The sequence below is a fragment of the Pygocentrus nattereri genome, chromosome 24 (genome assembly GCF_015220715.1).
Source record: "Pygocentrus nattereri isolate fPygNat1 chromosome 24, fPygNat1.pri, whole genome shotgun sequence".
NCBI lineage: Eukaryota > Metazoa > Chordata > Actinopteri > Characiformes > Serrasalmidae > Pygocentrus > Pygocentrus nattereri.
Window position 1 is genome coordinate 4,090,350 of NC_051234.1, and position 19,181 is coordinate 4,109,530.

General features: G+C 42.0%; 1 protein-coding gene across 3 annotated transcripts in view; it reads right to left on the reverse strand.

The window, feature by feature from the left end:
- Positions 1-19,181, reverse strand: part of mtmr11 (myotubularin related protein 11) — a 129,431-nt gene that overhangs the window by 23,369 nt on the left and 86,881 nt on the right. For all 3 annotated transcript variants that reach the window (XM_037533967.1, XM_017708740.2, XM_037533966.1), the window contains exons 3-7: positions 7,088-7,224; positions 5,503-5,572; positions 4,980-5,119; positions 2,641-2,725; positions 837-984 (exon numbers count right to left, since the gene is read on the reverse strand). In XM_037533967.1, the coding sequence (XP_037389864.1) occupies positions 837-984; positions 2,641-2,725; positions 4,980-5,119; positions 5,503-5,572; positions 7,088-7,224 (580 nt within the window). The remainder of the gene's footprint in view (positions 1-836; positions 985-2,640; positions 2,726-4,979; positions 5,120-5,502; positions 5,573-7,087; positions 7,225-19,181) is intronic.

Sequence of the window (19,181 nt, forward strand, 5' to 3'; positions counted from 1 at the left end):
CCTGGAAAACAGTTTTCTTTGAGGACGATTTTGCCTTATAACACCCTGCATGTATCTCACCACCATTAAGGGATTATAAAAAGTACATTTTAACCAAAATATTTCTATTAAAACAGAGAGAATTTTACTTGAACCAGGTCAAAAATGTCTAGAAATAGAAGTAAGGCAAACCGTATATCTCTGAAGTATAAATATTAGATATGCCAACTAGATTTAAGAGTTTTTGCTTGAAAATATATTTTATGCCGATGAAGAAAGAGGGTTCGTTATTGGGTCAAGGATGGCAGGAGCTTTAATCACAGTAACCACTCAACCGGCCAGTGTTTCAACAGGAACAGTAAAAGTGACCTCTGCGTTTAGATCTATGGTAAAGACATGGTTAGAAATTGAGGTGAATGCAGATGACTGCAAATAAAACGTTAAATATGTAAAAACAAAAACAAAAGAGCAACTGTTCCTCAGTGAACTGAGAACGTCAAAGCAGGATGTGATTAGACTGCCAGCAAGAACAGTTCCTCCTCGACTGCACAGAGGGGGATATTGTAGGGCTGCAGTGCATAAACCCTCATTACAAAGATGAATGCGTATTTGGGAGGTCAGTGGTGTTACTGGTCTGCGGAGGAAAAGTGATGTGATCAGATGAGCCATCCTGCACTGTGTGGTGTACACCAAGAGAACAGTACAGGCCTGAATGCTAGACCCCTATAGTGAGGGGGTGTGGCTCCAGTGGACCTGTTATGCTGTGGGAAGCATTCTGTTGGGTCCACTAAGCGTTGTGCTTCAGCAGGAACCAAAGCACCTCTAATCTCTGAGCTGACGTGGAAGAGCTTAGATACCTGGTGGACATTTCAAAGCGGTCGTTGACGGAGCTGACCCTCCAGCCGGTTGCCCCGGTCCTCTCTAACTCCTGCTCCCAGTCTGCTGAACTCTCAAACCAGTTCATGCCAGGGTCTCGTCGCCGGTTGCTCAGGAACTGCTTCATTTCTGTTAAAAAAAAAAAAAAACAACACTCAATGACGTGTGGAAAAAGTTCGTAATGCTCTGTAACTTTCATATGATACTCATTTCACTCGGACAGTTTACGGTACACTACAGGAAGCGTAGGGGGGCGATGTGGCTTCTATTTATAGTGCTTTTGTTGCATCACGCTTAGCAAATGTAAGGAGCTGTGAATGAAGGATTTCTACACTACATTAACTATTATTACATTAACTGGCTAATCTAACCATTAAAGGGGATCCGAAACAGTTAAGATGTAAACAAAGTCATTCAGATTGCATATAAAAAGCATTGTTCAGAGTCAGTGGTGGCGATGGGAACCAGATGTCTGGTTCCCTCAAAGAAACCTATTCCAAAAAATCGTTATGAACAGACTGGCTGATAACCTGAAATAGGATTATCCCATAGTTTTTTGATAAGGTTTTGGCCTAAAGCGTGTCCATTTTACCTGGAGGGCACTCCAAATCATAACCATACCCAACAAAAACATATTTGTTCTAATATTTATAACGATGTTATCATCAGGATTATATATTAAAATGTGTGCATCACCAGTGGATCACTGGTCGTTTTGGGTAGAAAATACAATGGCTATATTTGTGTTGTAGACATCATGACCCCTGGTTCCTATCACCACCACTGTAAACACTGTAAACACCTCTCCGGGCAAGTGTGCTCACTGCCCCCTAATGTGTGTGTTCACTAGTGTGCATGCATTTGGGTGATTCACTGCACGGATGGGTTAAATGCGGAGGTCTAATTCCAACAGAGTGCAAACACAGTTGGCAAATGGTCTTAAATTCTAAAGAAATCTGCATCAGTAAGAGCCAGTCAGTCTCTATAATGAAGCTTTTAACGTCAAACCACGTTGACTGAGATTTATTACATCTCAACAAACAAATTATGCAGATTTTTTAAAGATGGTTGGCATTTCCCTGTAAGCCTTGAGTTTCTCTCCCTTTCCAGCTGCCCGTTTCACTTCCACAACAAGCTTTCTTCTTTTATAGTGCAATAAAACAACAGAAGCCATGTCACCCCTGACTAAAGCAGAATGAGAAGTACCCAGGAGGCATAATCTACTGTCAATTAAGTTAAAAAGACGGATAAATCAAACACAGAAACGACTGAGGGTAGCAGCTCTAAATCTGAAACAGTGCCTTGCACCAACTCTGAGGTCGTGCCTGGCAGTTTGTTTGGGGTAGAGATGATATGGATGCAATGGTCTACTACAATAAACATGAACTGACCACACACACGGAGACAGGGTTGAGCAGGGGCCAGGAGGTGGCCCAGGTCAGGTTTCTTTCCATTATTTATCTGGCTGACGGGCACTCTTTCCCCCTCAGAGCTGCTCCGCATATATGATTTCATTTGAATATCAAATGTTGGGACAGCACACAGGACACCCGGCAGACTCTGTACCTGCTCTTATCGCTGTGCGCAACATCCTGTTCCGATAGATGTTTTATGGGAGGCTGAGTGCACACAGGCCTCAAAGGGCAACAACAGAGGAATTCACTCTCCCCTCCTCTCCCATTAAGAATGACCGTATGTAAACAGCAGGCTACTAAAGTGACTAATGCCTCAAAACTGATGATGATGAGGGTGGACTGTGGTAAACCGTGTACTGTATTCACTCACCAATACTACCCAAAGCAGCATTCTGGAAGGACAGGATGGTTCCAGGTTTCAGAGGCTGGTATGTCTTGGCAATGGTGTACGTAATCTGCAGAGGAACGAAAGCACCTTGACACTGTTACAGGGCGCACGTCCTAATTTTGTCTTGTTTTATTTTTTACAGCTGAGGTCCACTTATGGCTTTAACGGTCAAAAAGTTTGAACAACTCCATCAGAATGACATGCTTTGCTGTTTTTGGAAGTGACAATATGCTGGAACTTAACAACTCAAATAGAGGGTGATTCATAAAGATTCATCTGATTTCAAAGCAACATATTTCTACAGTCGTGAGGCGCCTATAGGAACCAATCACATACTAATTGCAAGAGGGGGTCATAGAGGGGGTCATCCCTCCAGTCTGAGAGGAGACGAGACCCCTGAGCAGAGCGTTCTGCGTTCTCCACGTCAATAAGAGTGAATCCGTCAGAACTGTGTGGTATGATTTTCATGGGCAGTGAAGCTCCAGCAGCTCAGAGCGTTCGCCGCTGGCTCCACAGCACTGGATGATCTCCGAAATCGCACTGAAAGAGCCGTGAGAGCAGCGACGCCCGACGCGCTCAATCCAGTACGGGGTGAGTTTGACTGAGACCTTGTACAATTACATAATAAACTTCATGCTCATTTAAACCATTTACACTTTCCTGCATTGTTCTGTAACGATTTCACAGTGAAATAAATCATTTTGAAATCAGATGAATCTTTTCGAATCACCCTGTATTTCTTAAACATAGTATTTTATTACATTTCAGGAACTTTTATATTTGTAATTTTATGCTTTCTTTTTTCATGATGTTAAATTTAGCAAATAAAGAGCAAACGTGCATTAAAATGTGTAGAAGTGTATTGTCTGTGGAGGATTTGTTCACCAGGCATGCGCAAACGTTTGCATCCGATTATATATGGTATGTACCAAAAGCAGTAATACTTTTTACATGATCATTTTCAAGCCCCTTTGTATCCATTAGATTTTGCTACTATACCTTGTAAACGAGCTCTGTTCTGACTGGCCATACTGTCAGAGTAGTCAGAGCTGAAACGCTCCTTATAACTTCAGTGTATGTGGGCGGAGCTAACGGCTCTAGGCTGAATAGGTGGATATATGTAAATATGTAGGAAAATTTGACTTTCCTTGATACAAGCCCTTTAAAGAAACAGCTTGGAGAAATTTAAATTAACACAATTTCCCCTCGTCTCCAGCGCAGCCAGGACGTGTTTGGTGTCTGAAGTTTCGCTTTTTTTAGTTTTGTACTGGATCTACGGGGCTAAATGCAGCTAACAAGTAATAAAAGCTTACACCCCACCTATAAACACTACAAACTCCAGGCCTAGACCAACACAAACTTGGCACAGCAAACTAAATAGCTAAAACAGTGCTAGCTGTCATCCTTCAGCTTGAATCGCATCTGTACCTTCGTTAATTTTTATAGATAACAGTGTCACACGGTGTCAGAAAGCACATGAGCCAGTCTACTAGAGATCACTAAACAACTCGGACTGAGACAAGCGAGTGATGATTCAGGCAGGCGGCTATCACAGCGTTAACTGGTATAAGACTCCATTATTTGTCAGCTACGTAATGTAGTTTTGTAACCAGGCAAACTTAAAGAAGCAAACTTTACACGCCAAACATGCCTTGGCTGATTGAATACATTTGGTTTAAAGGCAAAGTTCAATGAAAAATGAAACTTACACAATTGTACACTTACCCCAGATCAACACATGCTTAGTGTCCAAATTTTACTTCTTTAGTTTGGCTCTAGAGCTACAGGGCTAACGCAGCTAACAAACACTAGGAGTCAATAGTCACCCAAATCTTTTCTGTAATTACATCCCCAGAACTCACGCACTCAAACCACACCCAGGTCAGCAGGCATCTTGACGCGGTTTAGGACATCGTTTGTCTATGAACTATACAAATGAAGCCTAATTGCTGGTAAATCTGCATGTGCGCAGGCATGTGGATGCTACAGATTACGCTCATGTTTTGTTTTTCCTTTATAAATAACTGTTCTTGAATTTTCGAAGTGAAGATACATGTTTATATATACAGGGTGAGTCAAAAGTCACACGACAGGTTGTATCTTATTTTATTTTTTATTTTATTATCGACTTTTATCGCTGGGGTCATCTCAAACAAACTGTGCAGGCTGATAAAACACAATGTCCTGTGACTTTTGACTCACCCTGTAGATATGACAAAAACTGCAATGTCATCGTGTCTATATTGGGAGGATGTTGGAAATTGTGTATACTAGATTTTTTTGCCAGATTATTCCTTTAACTACCACACACAAGCACATACCTCCACAGCCTGAGTATCAGGAGTGAGTCGGTCGAACAGGAAGCAAAGCACTTGCAGGTCTCTGCAGTACAGGACCAGCTCCTCTGGGGTGAACTTCAGAGAGGAGTTGGGGGTCACCAGTTTGGTCCTGGATGGTCCCACTGAAACAGGGAATACCAAGACGCTTAAACATAAAGGTCCCAGAAGAAGTTCTCCAGAGCCATGCCATAGAAGAATCACATTTGGTTCCTTCATAATAAGCATGTTTTACAACTGTGTTCTGAGTCAAGGAGTTTCCTACTGAGGGAAAACTGTTTGTGCTGATCAATCATAGGTTACAGACCCAGCAGACAGACATTGGGTTAACAAAAAAATGCTGGGAAACTCCTTCAAATAACCATTTATGGAAAGGTCCTCCTGGGAATCAAAGGAAGCTTTTCTATGTGATTGCTCTAAGGAACCATTTCGACACCATCATTAGGAATGCAACAGTGTTTCCACTCCCCAGGACCCAAAAAGTGATTACGCCAAAGCTCCACCCTACCGGCCACAACCTTCTCAATGGAAGCCAGTGCCACATCATGGTCTCCAAGAAGAACAGGATCAGCGTTGTCCTAAATCAGGAGGAAAGAGGAAGGAGATCAGGCCCATGGATATGCAAAGCAGATATACAGTCTGCAGAGATACAGTCTGAGCCGGAAGCTAAACCAGACACAGGAAAGTGACGTGACAGATATAAATATGAATAATTGGGAAGCCTGTGAGCTACCAGAGAGATGGACTATTCGCCTCCACCTGGTTAATAAACGACAGTTTATTAGTACAAGGCTCGACCTACTTTACACAAGAACCCACTGCAGTGTGTCTCCTGGACGTGAGAGCAGAATAAAGTCTGTTAAAGCGACAGCACAGGAAAAAAAAAACCTCAAATTCTTTTTGCTCCCGTTAAAAAAAAAAGACCGTTAAAACCACTAGCATTAAAACTAAGACGGTTTTCCTTCCTCATCAGTGCTCAGCGGTTACCGTCACCTTTAGACTCCTTTGAAAAAACATCAAATGCGTCTAAAATAAGTCACAGGTAACCTGATAAACCACTGGAATGTTATTTAGTCTTCTAGAAAACTGACTATAGTGGTCAAGTGAACTGTTCTGTACCAACCTTCATTCACTGTTAGGCACAGGGTCATCTATTAAAGGCTGCTTGGTTAATAGGGCTGTATGATATCGACTTAAACGCAATGGTCAATAAAGCAGTAGGATGTCTCGATGATGATATGAATCATTTTTTTTTAAATATGTATCTGTTATAGTTAAGTGATACTTTTTTAATCCCACAAACGGGGAAATTCCACCTCCGCATTTAACCCATCCGTGAAGTGAAACACCACATACACACTAGTGAATACACACTCACACTAGGGGGCAGTGAGCACACTTGCCCGGAGCAGTGGGCAGCCCTATCCATGGTGCCTGGGGAGCAGTTGGGGGTTAGGTGTCTTGCTCAAGGACACCTCAGTCATGGACTGTCGGTACTGTGGATCAAACCGGCAACTTTCCGGTCACAGGGCCGGTTCCCTAACCTCCAGCCCACGACTGCCCCAATTATAATTATATAATTACAGTTATTAAATTTGATTGCAGCCATTGCTGCCTCAGCACACCCGAAACACCATACTGGGTGTGAGAACAATGTGAGAACCTGAACACTTAATGAAACCTATTCATAATAAAAAGACTCTTTGCATCATGAAAGTGTCCATCAGACTCATTGAGAAAGTCCTGTAGATTCCATTTAGAATCTTTGGGTTCTATGCAGCAGCAAAAAGAGTTCTTCTATTAATACAAGCTTGGCAGCAAGCTTCAAACTATGTTTTGTTCTATATAAAACCCTTTTCAAATCAGTGCATGTTAGGCGGAGCTCGCAGATCAGGTAGCGACACATGTAGAACGGTTAAAGTTATTTCTCTCCCGTGTGGGAGGAGCAGGGTCATTAGGCTTCTAACAGTGTGTGCTGGACCTGTTCTGTCATCGTCGCTCTACCGATGTGCTGACCACAGAAGCTCATATCTCAATAACGATAAAAATAAGATTTACCACGCAGCCCTACTGTGTAGGTATGTGGTACTTACATCCGCTCTTGGACTGTCCTGTGGCACAAAGGCTACTCTGAAATGGGTACAGAACAAAGTGCCGGACAGCCAGCCTCCTCCTTCTTTAGGAGACAGCTTCTTCCTCACCAGGACCGCTCTCTGTAGAACACACTCCCCTGAAAACGCACAGAGAAAAACAATACAGCGTCAAATACCAACTGATGAATTAAAAAAGCAAAGTCGTTTAAATATTACACATAAAAATGTGTCAGACAATCCCTTAGTGGTACACTGAGATTCAAAATGGCAAGTCACACAAATAGACAAAACTAGACGACACTCATGCAGTGTCAGGAACTACGTGATGGGGTCAAGGTAAGTGTATGATGTCCAAACTGTCTCTGGAAGCAACATCAGCACAAGAACTGCGCATTTCAAGCTTCATGATATGGGTTTCCATGGCCGCACAGCTACACACAAGCCTAATGTCATTATGTGCAATACCAAGCTGTGGAGCAGTGAAACGGTGCTCTCTGGAGTGATGAATCATGCTTCACTACTTGGTAGTCTGGTGGATGAATCTGGGATTGATGGATGCCAGGAGAACGCTACCGGAATTCAAAGTGCCAACAGTAAAGTTTGGTAGAGGAGGGATAATGGGCTGGTGCTGTTTTTCAGGCCACTTAGTCACAGTTAAGGGTAAAATTACCACAAAAACATACATATACATACTCGACACTCATATGCCTCCAAACTGTAGCAACAACTTGGGGAAAGTCCTTTCCCGATCCATCTGTTTGTCGAATCTGGTGTGGAGAAATTCCAGTGACCTGCACAGAGCCCTGACCTCAACCCCAACGAACACCTCTGGGATTTGGAAAGTCAACTGTCAGCCAGGCCTTCTTGTCCAACATCAGGGGTGCATAATGAACCAAACACCCGAAGCACTAGATAGAAGAATTAAGCGCAGTACTGTGAAATACTCGTGTTTTCAGCAGATGTAAGTGATGTTTATTCCAGACTTTTCTACAAGAGTTTACAGTTTTATTTGAAGTATTTTAAGTGTTTGAGTAAGCTTGGCAGTGGGGTTTGCTCAGAAGCCAAAGCAATAAAGGCATAAACAGGGTGTTTACTCTGAGTGTTCCTGTGCAGCTTTGAGCTTCCTGTGGGAGTTCGGCACAGGGCCCGCACGTTTTCATGTTGCAGGCTTTCATCTGCGGCTCATGGGGAGAAACAACTGAGGAGACACAACCTGCTCCTCACAGCTGTGTGAGATTACAGTAGACAGAGCTGAGCTGCCCTGCCTGTAAACAGCCTCAGACGACTCTTACATGCAAGACAGCTGAGGGACTCAGTATTAAAGCACTTTACAGTTTAAAAGACACTCCTCTCTAGATGGCGATAGAAAGCAAACTTTTGGCTACAAGCTTCAATTTCACTGTTAACTGTTTTAGCATATGTGGTCAAGCAATTAAATGCAACTGCAGTGTTCAGCCTTCGCCATCATTAAAGGCACATCAGATACATTAGCTTATTATCAAGCCTTTACGAGCTAAATTCACTGTTATAATACTGTCCTCTGCAGAGCTGTGGCCTGCCAGAAGTTTGACACCCCTATCTTACATATAGAAGGGTGACAAATATGAGCAAAAACATAATACAACACAATACAATCTCGATGCTCGTCTTCCACGACAGGGCTCGTGGTACAGTTTGAGACAGTACAGTAGGTAGTGGCTGGTCCATTTCTGGCTTTGTAGGCGGGCATTAGGGTTTTAAACCTGATGCAGCTACAGGAAGCCAGTGAAGGGAGTGCAGGAGGGGGGGCGTGGCTGAAGACGAGCCGTGCTCCTCTAAAAATACAAGCAAACGAAATTCATGCCACCAAATGCTCTCCACAGTGTAACAGAGCCACTGGACCCTCTCGCTGTAAAGGTCAGGCATGCAGGCCTGTACTGTTCTTGTGGTTAATGCTGCAAAAGCACCTCGCCCACTTGTGGTGAATATGAAGTCTGACCAGATCACTTTTTATAGACCTCAATTCAGGCCACAGTTAAACTCATATCTTATTATAATTGCAGTCATACACTCTGACACCTACAGTGGGTTTTTAAATCCCATATCACAGCCATCATTTTTGGGTTAATACCAATGCTGCCTATGAGTCCAACTTTGGCTGCTGCCCCTCTATATTTCTGGTATGCTTGTCAAACTCTGTAATAAAGTGTTTCTGTGCTGTAAAGAGAAAATACAGCTAACTGTGCTCGGTTCTCAACTCCAATATTTTCTTTAAGAAAAGGAAAAAAGACTACTGCTCAAGTAAGGGTCATTCCATACCACACCTCTGTATGATACCAACTGAGCTGTGCATTTAATTCAGGAAATTTGCTACTTCTTATAACACATTTGTCATCTTGCTCTGTGTGTACAATTATAGTTACACACAGGAAAAGATGTAAAATAGCTTGTGCTGTTGGTGGGGGACGTCCAGCAGCGGCCAAACCTCACTGTCAGATGCAAGTAGTCATACCTAACAACCTGACCTAACACAACAGGGCGCACTATGACCATTACACAGGCACTACAATACTAACAACAACAGAGGTGCCTTCGTTAGCATTTCACAGGGATTGTCAAGAGGGCACCTTTCTTTGTGAGTGTGTCGAGGAATTAAGCCCACAACATCCTCCAAAACGCTCACCAGACCCCCCCCTCCACACTCACGGTGGGACAGAACACGTCAATATCAGACAACAACAGATACACCCCAAGATTCACCCAAGCATTACTGAGAGATAACAGGCACGTTGGAACGCCTGTCCATCTGGGTTAGTGTTGTCAAGCAAAATATCCTAAGATATTTTAAGACAGTGCAGGAAAGTAAAGAAAAACATTTATTTCAGGTAAAAAATATTTTGATTACTGTGAGACACTCAGAAACAGCTGTTTACACTACTTACAAGAACACATGCTGTAAATTACCCTGTTTCCTGGGTGTTCAGCAAAAGTTTCCACCCAACCCCGTGAAAAATAAGCAGTGGGTGAGGATTAGAGTCAAAACATGCAAAGAACCACAAAAAAGGATGAAAATGGCTAAAAAAAAAATGTTTATATCTAAATAAATAAATAAATAAGACCTTAGAGTAGAGCTATAAGATTTTGCAATGCCCCATACATTTAATAGAAGTTTTCACATTATTTCTTTTCTCTTCTTCTCAGTCAAACCATGACGACGGCGCACATTTTAAATCCTCCCACTAGTCTTTCTCAATGTCTTCCAAGTTTACTGTCTTCCAGGGATCTTTGAAAGGCTAAGAAGGGTTTGTTAGGTTTTGGGTTTTGTTTATTTATTTCATTTCCAAAATTAAAACAGACCACTCATTCATAAAATACATCAGAATCTGATTCCCAGTGTGCAAACCCAGTTGGGAAATAAAAACAAGCAGGTTTGTGAATTTATGTGTAATTTAAAATATAACTGCCTTAAAAATTGAAAAGTTTCTGTAATAAACACAACCAAAGGCTCTGGAACACTTGCGAAAAGCACCGTCAGTAAACACAGGTTGATGCTGCATCTACAAATGCAAGACAGTCCTTGCAAAGCCACATAATAAAAACATACGGAAACGCCGCCGACTTCTCTGGGCCAAAGCTCATGTGAGATGGACTAAAGCACAGTGGAAACCCTCAGCTTCTTTGGAACATGTTGCAGGCATCAAATTTCGAATATGCATAAAAGACAATGAGGTTAATTATTTGAAAAATAAAATGTCTCATGTTTAAACTGTTTTCAATTTAATACAGATCAAAACGGCTGTCGGTTTTTATTTACATTTCTCCTGCTGTTGATAATGACAGCCCTACAGTGTACAGTAAACATTATACTTAAAACAGTCCAAAACATCGATTGTGCACACTACGGTTGTACTGCCGAGTATTTACAGTGTGTACAGTGGGGCAAACAATGCACAAGGGTGGACGTACAAAGACTGCAGCTCAAAGCATACAAAAAAGCTTACACCCAGGAGTTCAATGGTGTTGTTATACATTCCTCATACTTTAAGAAAAACATAAAAAAGCAAGCTGTTGATCACATAACGCAACTGGAAAAGGACAAAAACACTGTCATTAAGTTTTCTAACCTAAAATGCACATCTAAAAGTTGGAAATCTGTGTGCAATCAAGAAAAACACAGCCAAACAATAAAATGCGCACTCTGTGGATGGAAAGATTCATGCAAGAAATGTGGCCTGAAGTACAAACGAAAGCTTCAAAGGCTCCGCCGCTCACACAGTGATCACAGGGCGGTAAGATGTGGCAGCAAGACAGACTGTAATTCCGTTTGTGTGAGACCTTGTGACGCTGAATAAAAACAGTAATGAGAGTGAGTTGGGCACAACAATGTAATCTAGAAAAACGTGGCTATAATCACCATTCCGTCTTCCAGTAAAGCCGGGCATCAACGTCCAGTCAGTCATCCCCACAGAATGGCTCTGGTTAGTTTAACTGCGCCTGTGGTCAGTCCTCCAAAATAGCTTCCTTAAGGGAAATTTCCCTTTGTGTACATCATGGATACGATGAAAGTACATCAATCATGCTATTTTATTTATTTCACTTCCAGCCGAAGCTGCCCTTCTATTATTCAGCTTTCAGCATCAGGGGAAAAAGCAGAACACAACACTGAAGCTTCAACCACTTAATATAATATCAATTTTCAGCATTAACACGCTCTTTGCCTTTATTACAGTGTCCACTCCCTTCAGGAGACTTGCTTTCAGTTTTTCGAAATAAATCAGCAAAAATTTTTTCCACACTTCAAAAGTTCAATCTTAAATGTTGGCTGCACCTTCTGCTTCTGTGATGGCTTCCTGACATTTACACGTCCTTTCAGACCCACAGCGTTGCCTTCTCACAGTGGAAGGATGGACAGAATCAGCAGATCTGAAGCAAGAGTGGATCTTGATTTTCTCCTCTCTCTCAAAGGTGAACGTTTTAAGTGCTGTTTATCTGATGGTGACCCTGGTCGCCCGGCCGGGGAATCGAACCCAGGCCCTCCTTGCTGTGAGGCGACAGCGCTACCCACCACGCCACCGTGCCGCCCAGTAGATAAGATGCTAATACAAGCAGAAAGCGGTGATTTGTAAACTGTCTTTTACTTTTATTTATTTGAAAACAGTGGAATAGGTAACAGGTGATGCAATCGAGATTGGGTATAAAAGGAGCATTTAACGAAAGGCCCAGCTGTCCCTTTGCGATAAACAGAGCAAGCAAGGAGTCCGACAAATGTTTCTCAACACACCACCGAAAGTCATTAGGTGTTTCACTTTCAGTCATTCTGCTTATACACTATCAAAAGATTCAGAGCATCCAAAGATGTGCATAAAGAGCAAGGCTGAAAACCAACAGTGAACCAACACTGCATTAAAAACCGACAAGCTTCTGTAATAAACACAACCACAAAAACTCTGGAATACTTGAGAAAAGCACTGTCAGTAAACACAGGTTGATGCTGCATCTACAAATGCAAGTTAAGACCGTCCTTGCAAAGCCACATCAAAAACATATGGAAACGCCGCCGACTTCTCTGGGCCAAAGCTCATGTGAGATGGACTAAAGCACAGTGGAAACCCTCAATTTCTTTGGAATAAGCATGAAGAATGGACACAGTTATGAAGGCAAAACTCTACTTTAGGAAACTCCTGTTCTCTCACTTATTCTCCTTTGACCTTCCTCTTCAGTAACGTTGCTGTCCAAGGTAAAACAAGTATCTCCAATTTTTTCCAATTTTCATTTTTTTGACATCACTTGGGGCACAAGAGCTTCCCTTTACACTGTGATGAATAAACCAACATAAATGCTCCAAAATAACATGGAATAAAATCTTTTTACATTAACTTTTAAAAGTACACAACATTCATGTTTTCACCTAAAAAGCTGCCTTTTGGAGGCAATAAATGCTTCTTTGGACAGCGATGATATGCAGGTGGATTGTCTTAAATCTAATCTCCTCAGAAGTATCTCCTGAAAAATGAACAACTAGCACTTCTGGCCATTCCGACTGAAAATGAAATAAACAAAGGGTGGTCCCTGACGTCTGTACAGTATAGTACATTCAGCTAAATGGCTACGAACACGACCGTAACTTTCCCAAACCCTAGCATTAATTTTAAACTACAACTACCTCAAAATAAAACTGAACCCGACTCTAATATTAGGCCTAACCCTGCCGCTGTTGAGAGCCAACCAAGTTTCACTTCACAGTTTGTCTATTTGAGTTTGACCTATAAAGGACCCTCTAAATGCAGCAGAATCATTTTCATCGTTTTAAACTCCCACCCGCTCGAGTCAGATAAGACAGATTATGCATCCTGTTTTCATCAAAACTTGCCAACATGCATCATCTGGTGAGCCTAAAAAAAGCTTCTACTCTCAGTTTCGCTTCTAAGCCAGAATGCAGGTGTTTGTCTAATTGGTTGTGGCTCGAAAAAGCTCCTCGTCTCATTTCTAACATGCAGGAGCAAAAACAAGAACATGATCTCTGACTCGGTCAAGGTTCTCTTTAAGCTCCTGCCTCTCAAGGGTGTAGAGGAGCTCAGACATTCCTCAGGCATCCTGGGACACAGATGTGAGGGCAGGCAGAGGAAATGAGGAAGGCCAAGGAGAAACTGACCACTAAAGCCGTTACTGGGCCCAGTTTCTCCAAGCAGGAATGCTCATGAACACGGCTGCGTTTTGCCCGGACACAGTTTCCAGTTCGCCAGTGAGGGTCTTGGTAAAGTACTTCATCTCAAATGTGCCTTATTTCTTTTGGCTTTGTTCATTGTGCATTGGGCTAAACTCTGAGTTTCTCAGCTTTGAGAAATGATGCCCTGGACAGCAATGCAGTAAACTTGCTGACCTCCATGGTTAATATTCCACGGCTAATCAGATTCACACTGTATAACATACTGTTCTAAACAGGAACTGACAAAAGACCAAACAAAATTCTGACTTTAACCACAGCTTCTATCCACAACGTGCTTCTGTCCATTCTACAGTGACCGAAACCACTTAAAAGCAATTTGAGGTTCCCAACAACTATACATAGTTTAAGGCCAGCTCATGGCAGGGTTATTACTGTTAATAAAAACATTCACAAATGAAAACTAGCAGTGAAAAAGATCAGGAACTGCAGCAAGAATGTAAAAATGACCATTTTCAAAAACATGGAAACTAAAATCATAACAAATGCCCACTGCAACTGCAATGTCAACAGCTTTACAGAGAAAAATACCACATTTTTTGCGTTTTCAATAAAAACTCTTCGATAGGACAGATAAAAACAGCAAATGCAGAAAAACTCCAAGTGTAATAAACTCTTCTGTGCACTTTATGGACAATAACTACACACACATTAAGCACTGGACAGTGAAAACTAGCCATTATAAGGATGTAATGAGGGCAAACAGACCAGCTGTTGGTCCACAGCAGCAGTAACAGTTGTGCATGTACTATTATTATCATTAATAACATTAATAATTAAATGCAGTTATTATTTTCTTTGTCATGTCAATCCCTGTTTTTGTAAATGCTCGGCTACATTGAAAATGAGGGTTGCCCTCAATGTACTTCCGAGTCAAAATAAAGGCTGATTGATTGATTGAACAGTGTTTAGTAGCACAACCACAAATAAGCACGGAAAGCCTTGAATAATTTAGCTGGACATTGTCCACTCTTGTGCTAACATCAAAGTTAAGCTTCTGAATCCCTCGACACAACTTCAGTCAAAATGCGGAATTTGAAAAACAGCCAAATAAACTAAACACAAAAATAAAAGCAATACTAAAAAGTCAAGCCGCAATCAAACGTCGGTTCTCTGTTAGTCGTGTTTCTGGTCACACTCAGCACGACTCATCATATCATACCAAAAAAAGCCAAACTTAATCCAACTTCACATATTTCCCATATGTTTGGTCAAAGTGTGGTGAATTCTGCCCAACTCTAGGACATCGAGTCAGCAGGCAGGGGAAGATCATACCGATCAATAATATGTTTCCACTCGCCCTTCCACCCCCAGCTTTGAGAGAAAACATTCCGCAAACCCAAAGATGCTTCCCGATATCGCGTTTCACTCGGGAATACCTCATGATATGGATCGAAAATGCTTTACATTTTCTGGTTCATGTTGACTGGAAAAATAACTGCATAAAAACTAAATACAAACAGAAAATAATGAGCAATTAACAATTGTTATTAATTAACAGTTACCGGGAGAGCTGCTGAGATGATCATTGGCTCCTCCCACCCCTCTCTCCAAGAAATATACATGTATTTGCATATTCTGGACATTTTGACACTTAAGCAGTTTGCTTGTGGATTTTTTTATTTTATTTGAAACCATTTCCAAATATGAAAATCAACTCCATATATTCCGCCAAATAGTTTCAAATAGTTTGACATGCAATGTAAGGATTGTTCGGTAAGAATCTTCCTTCTTTCTCCAGTTGGACAGGTCAGAACTCTGGACTTAACCTCGTAAACTCCTCGGGACCATCGGTGGTTCCAAAACACACGTGGTCATGTTCTTCATAACGTTCATTTTCCATAAGCTCCATTCAGAAGCTGGGCGTCGTGTGAGGCTGTAGCTCTTCTCTCCAGTCTAATAGACGGTGATGTCGTTTTAAACCCTTATAATAAAAGAAGCTGAACTTTGTTTTTCTACTGAAAGTCGACCCGTTTTTCCCCAAATCTGGGCTCTAAACTATAAACAGACGGCGTCTCTTCAGTGATCTGCTCTGGAAACATCACTTTTAGAGAATAACACAAAGTGCGCTGGATCTCAGCAGCAAATTGTAAGCATATAATATTTTTATAATCATTACAACACAGGTTTGGTTAATTTGAGGGGAACTTTCACAAAAACTAAATAAATTAAATAAAAATTTACATTCATTTCATGCAGGTACTGAATAAGTTGCCTTATGATTTGGTCACAAAAATTCAGACGGACAATCCAAAATATACCCTGGTCAATGTATCATTTGGCCACTATGTGAAACGGCTCCCTGGTCAGCGGCATTTCTCTGTTACTGCTTTATGGGTCAGGCTGAGAGCAATTCTAGCTTTGCTGATATAAACCACATGTTGTACATACATTTTTTTGTTTTTCATCCAATTTTGTTTTCCACTTGGCTCTGAAGGTGGGTAGCGTGCTCGTCTATGCTGCGGCAGCTCTGCAGCGGCCTGTTTACTCAGCTTTTACAGCAGAGCTTCACATCTGCGGAATATCACGTGTAGAAAAAAGAAAAAGGAAAAACAAAGCATGATGCTCGTCTGGACCGGAGTGGAGCTCTCAACAACCGGGGCTAGCAAGTCCTTCAACACCTCCTTAGGTTTCAGCACAGCAAGGAACTTAAATCAGAAGGCAAAACCACAAAAAGGCTAAAAATGGACCCAGACAGTAAACACAGACATCTGCTCCGGTATATGCTTGCAAAATGCAGTTGTACCGTAACATCCAGGGGAACGTTTAAGCCGTGGCTGAGTGAAAAATCTAATTTCCTCTTTAACTCTGTGTAGTCAGTCAGTCACTGCGTATTAGGAGCCTAAAGTTTTCTTCACAGCTACGAGGCTAATGAAGCCAACTCAATGAATGAAGCTAATGAAGCTTACACCTCACAAATTCACATCATGAAACTTTTCAAAGATTTCAGATCTGGCCACTCTCACATGTGGTCATGGATCAGGTACACGGTTTCCATGGCCGAGCACCTGCACCAAAGCCTTACATCACCAAGCGCAATGCAAAGCGTGGAATGCAGTGGTGCAAAGCGCCGCCACTGGATTCTAGAGCAGTGAAGACGTTCTCTGGAGTGACCAATCACGCTTCTCCGTCTGGAAATCCGATGGACGAGTCTGGGTTTGGTGGTTGCCAGGAGACGGTACTTGTCAAGTGTAAAGTTTGGTGGAGGGGGGATCATGGTGTGGGGTTGTTTTTCAGGAGTTGGGCTCGGCCCCTTAGTTCCAGTGAAAGGAACTCTTAAAGCTTCAGCACCAAGAGATTTTAGACAATTTCATGCTCCAAGCTTTGTGGGAACAGTTTGGGGACGGCCCCTTCCTGTTCCAACATGACTGCGCACCAGTGCACAAAGCAGGTCCATAAAGACGTGGATGATCCAGTTTAGTGTGGAAGAACTTGACTGGCCTGCACAGAGTCCTGACCTCAACCCCATAGAACACCTTTGGGATGAATTAGAGTGGAGACTGAGAGCCAGGCCTTCTCGTCCAACATCAGTGTCTGACCTCACAAATGCTCTTCTGGAAGAACGGTCAAACATTCCCATAAACACACTCCTAACCCATTTGGAAAACCTTCCCAGAAGAGTTGAAGCTGTTATAGCTGCAAAGGGTGGGCCGACATCACATTAAACCCTATGGATTAAGAATGGGATGTCACTCAAGTTCATACGCGTGTGAAGGCAGTCGAGCGAATACTTTTGGCAATATAGTGTACCTGATTTGTGGCCCTGTGACCTTCACAGAACAGCCTGGATCAGCACTCAGTCCAGAACGTCACATTATAGACATACTAAAAATATAAAAACCAGTAGTACTGCTAGACAGTCTAGCATATTTTACCTAAATTATGTTGCTGTATTATCTATGAAAACACAAAGACTGGCCGATACTTGACCGGACAGGGAGGTGAAAACAAGGTTGGGACATTCCTTGGAACATTCCTTGGGACATTCCAGTCAAGCTGTTACATAATCTCAAACAGACTTAAGTGCTTTTTAGCACTGATACAGATACATTAGCCTTATGTAAAGTTATTCATTAAAGACATTGGTTCTACATAGCACCAAGAACACTCAAAGAACTTGTTCTTTGCATGATGAAGTGGTTCTTCAGAGTGATGGAGAATGTGTTCTACATTGTCATACACCTAATATATAACACAGATTTTATGCATTGTATTGTGTTGTATGTGGTTCTATACAGAAGCTTTTTGGAAATGGTTCCATGTAGTACCAAAAAACATTCTGCTATTGGTACGATGTCAAGCTTGCAACAATAGAAGAACCCTATTTTGGTGCTTCATAGAACCATTTTTAAAAAGGTTCTATATAGAACATTATACTACAGATTTTCCATCAATCTGATGAATACTTTAACAATGAAACCTTTTAAGCATGAAATGGCTATACAGAACTCATGTTCACTAAAGAACCCTTAAAGAACCATCGTTTTTAAGAGTGTAAAGAAGCAAACTTTTGAGTACTAAGTATTTAACTACAACTGGGAAAAATTAAGTAAGACAAAAATGGCATCAACTCGATTTTCAGCAAACTATTGATTTAAATATTATCCCTAAATGACAATGACTAAACGAACTGGCTTGTACTTGCACATCAAACAGAACCCTCTCTGAGGGTCTTCTCCGGTTTTGTCTCTGAAAACAAATATTCAGAAACATTAAATCGACCTGTCCACTGCTGTACGAGGCAGCATGATCCGTTAACCTCCAGCGGCCGATTCAGTTTCCACTGTTCGGTGTTATCTGAGATCGGGACGTACGCCGGTGGAGTTTTACCTGCCATAGCGCCCAACTATATAGCTGCTGCAGAAAGAGCACAGGCTGCTGCAACACGAGCCCCATCACTCAGTACTTTCACTGTATGTAGCTACAGTGTGTGTGTGTGTGTGTGTGTGTCTGAATGGATCAGCGCTATGGCACATGATATGTTCATGCTAGGATTCCTAGAGTTCAGGCCAGCATGCCAGGCCCATTACATGCACCTCTGCCTCAGTCTCAGATGTCACATCATGTCTTTGTCTTGCTCAAGATTGTGCTGTAGACCACAGTTTCACATCTGCTGACAACAAAAAATTCAGCCTGCTACATCTAAAAATGGTTTGGATGTAGAGGCTGAGACACTCAAGCACAGAACAGGCTGAAGAACATCTGGGTAACATGACCATATGAGTCACACTACATTGCCAAAAGTATTCGCTCGTCTTGCTTCACACACATATGAACTTGAGTGATATCCCATTCTGAATCCATGGGGTTTAATATGATGTCGGCCCACCCTTTGCAGCTATAACAGCTTCAGCTATTCTGGGAAGGATTTGCACAAGATTTAGGAGTGTG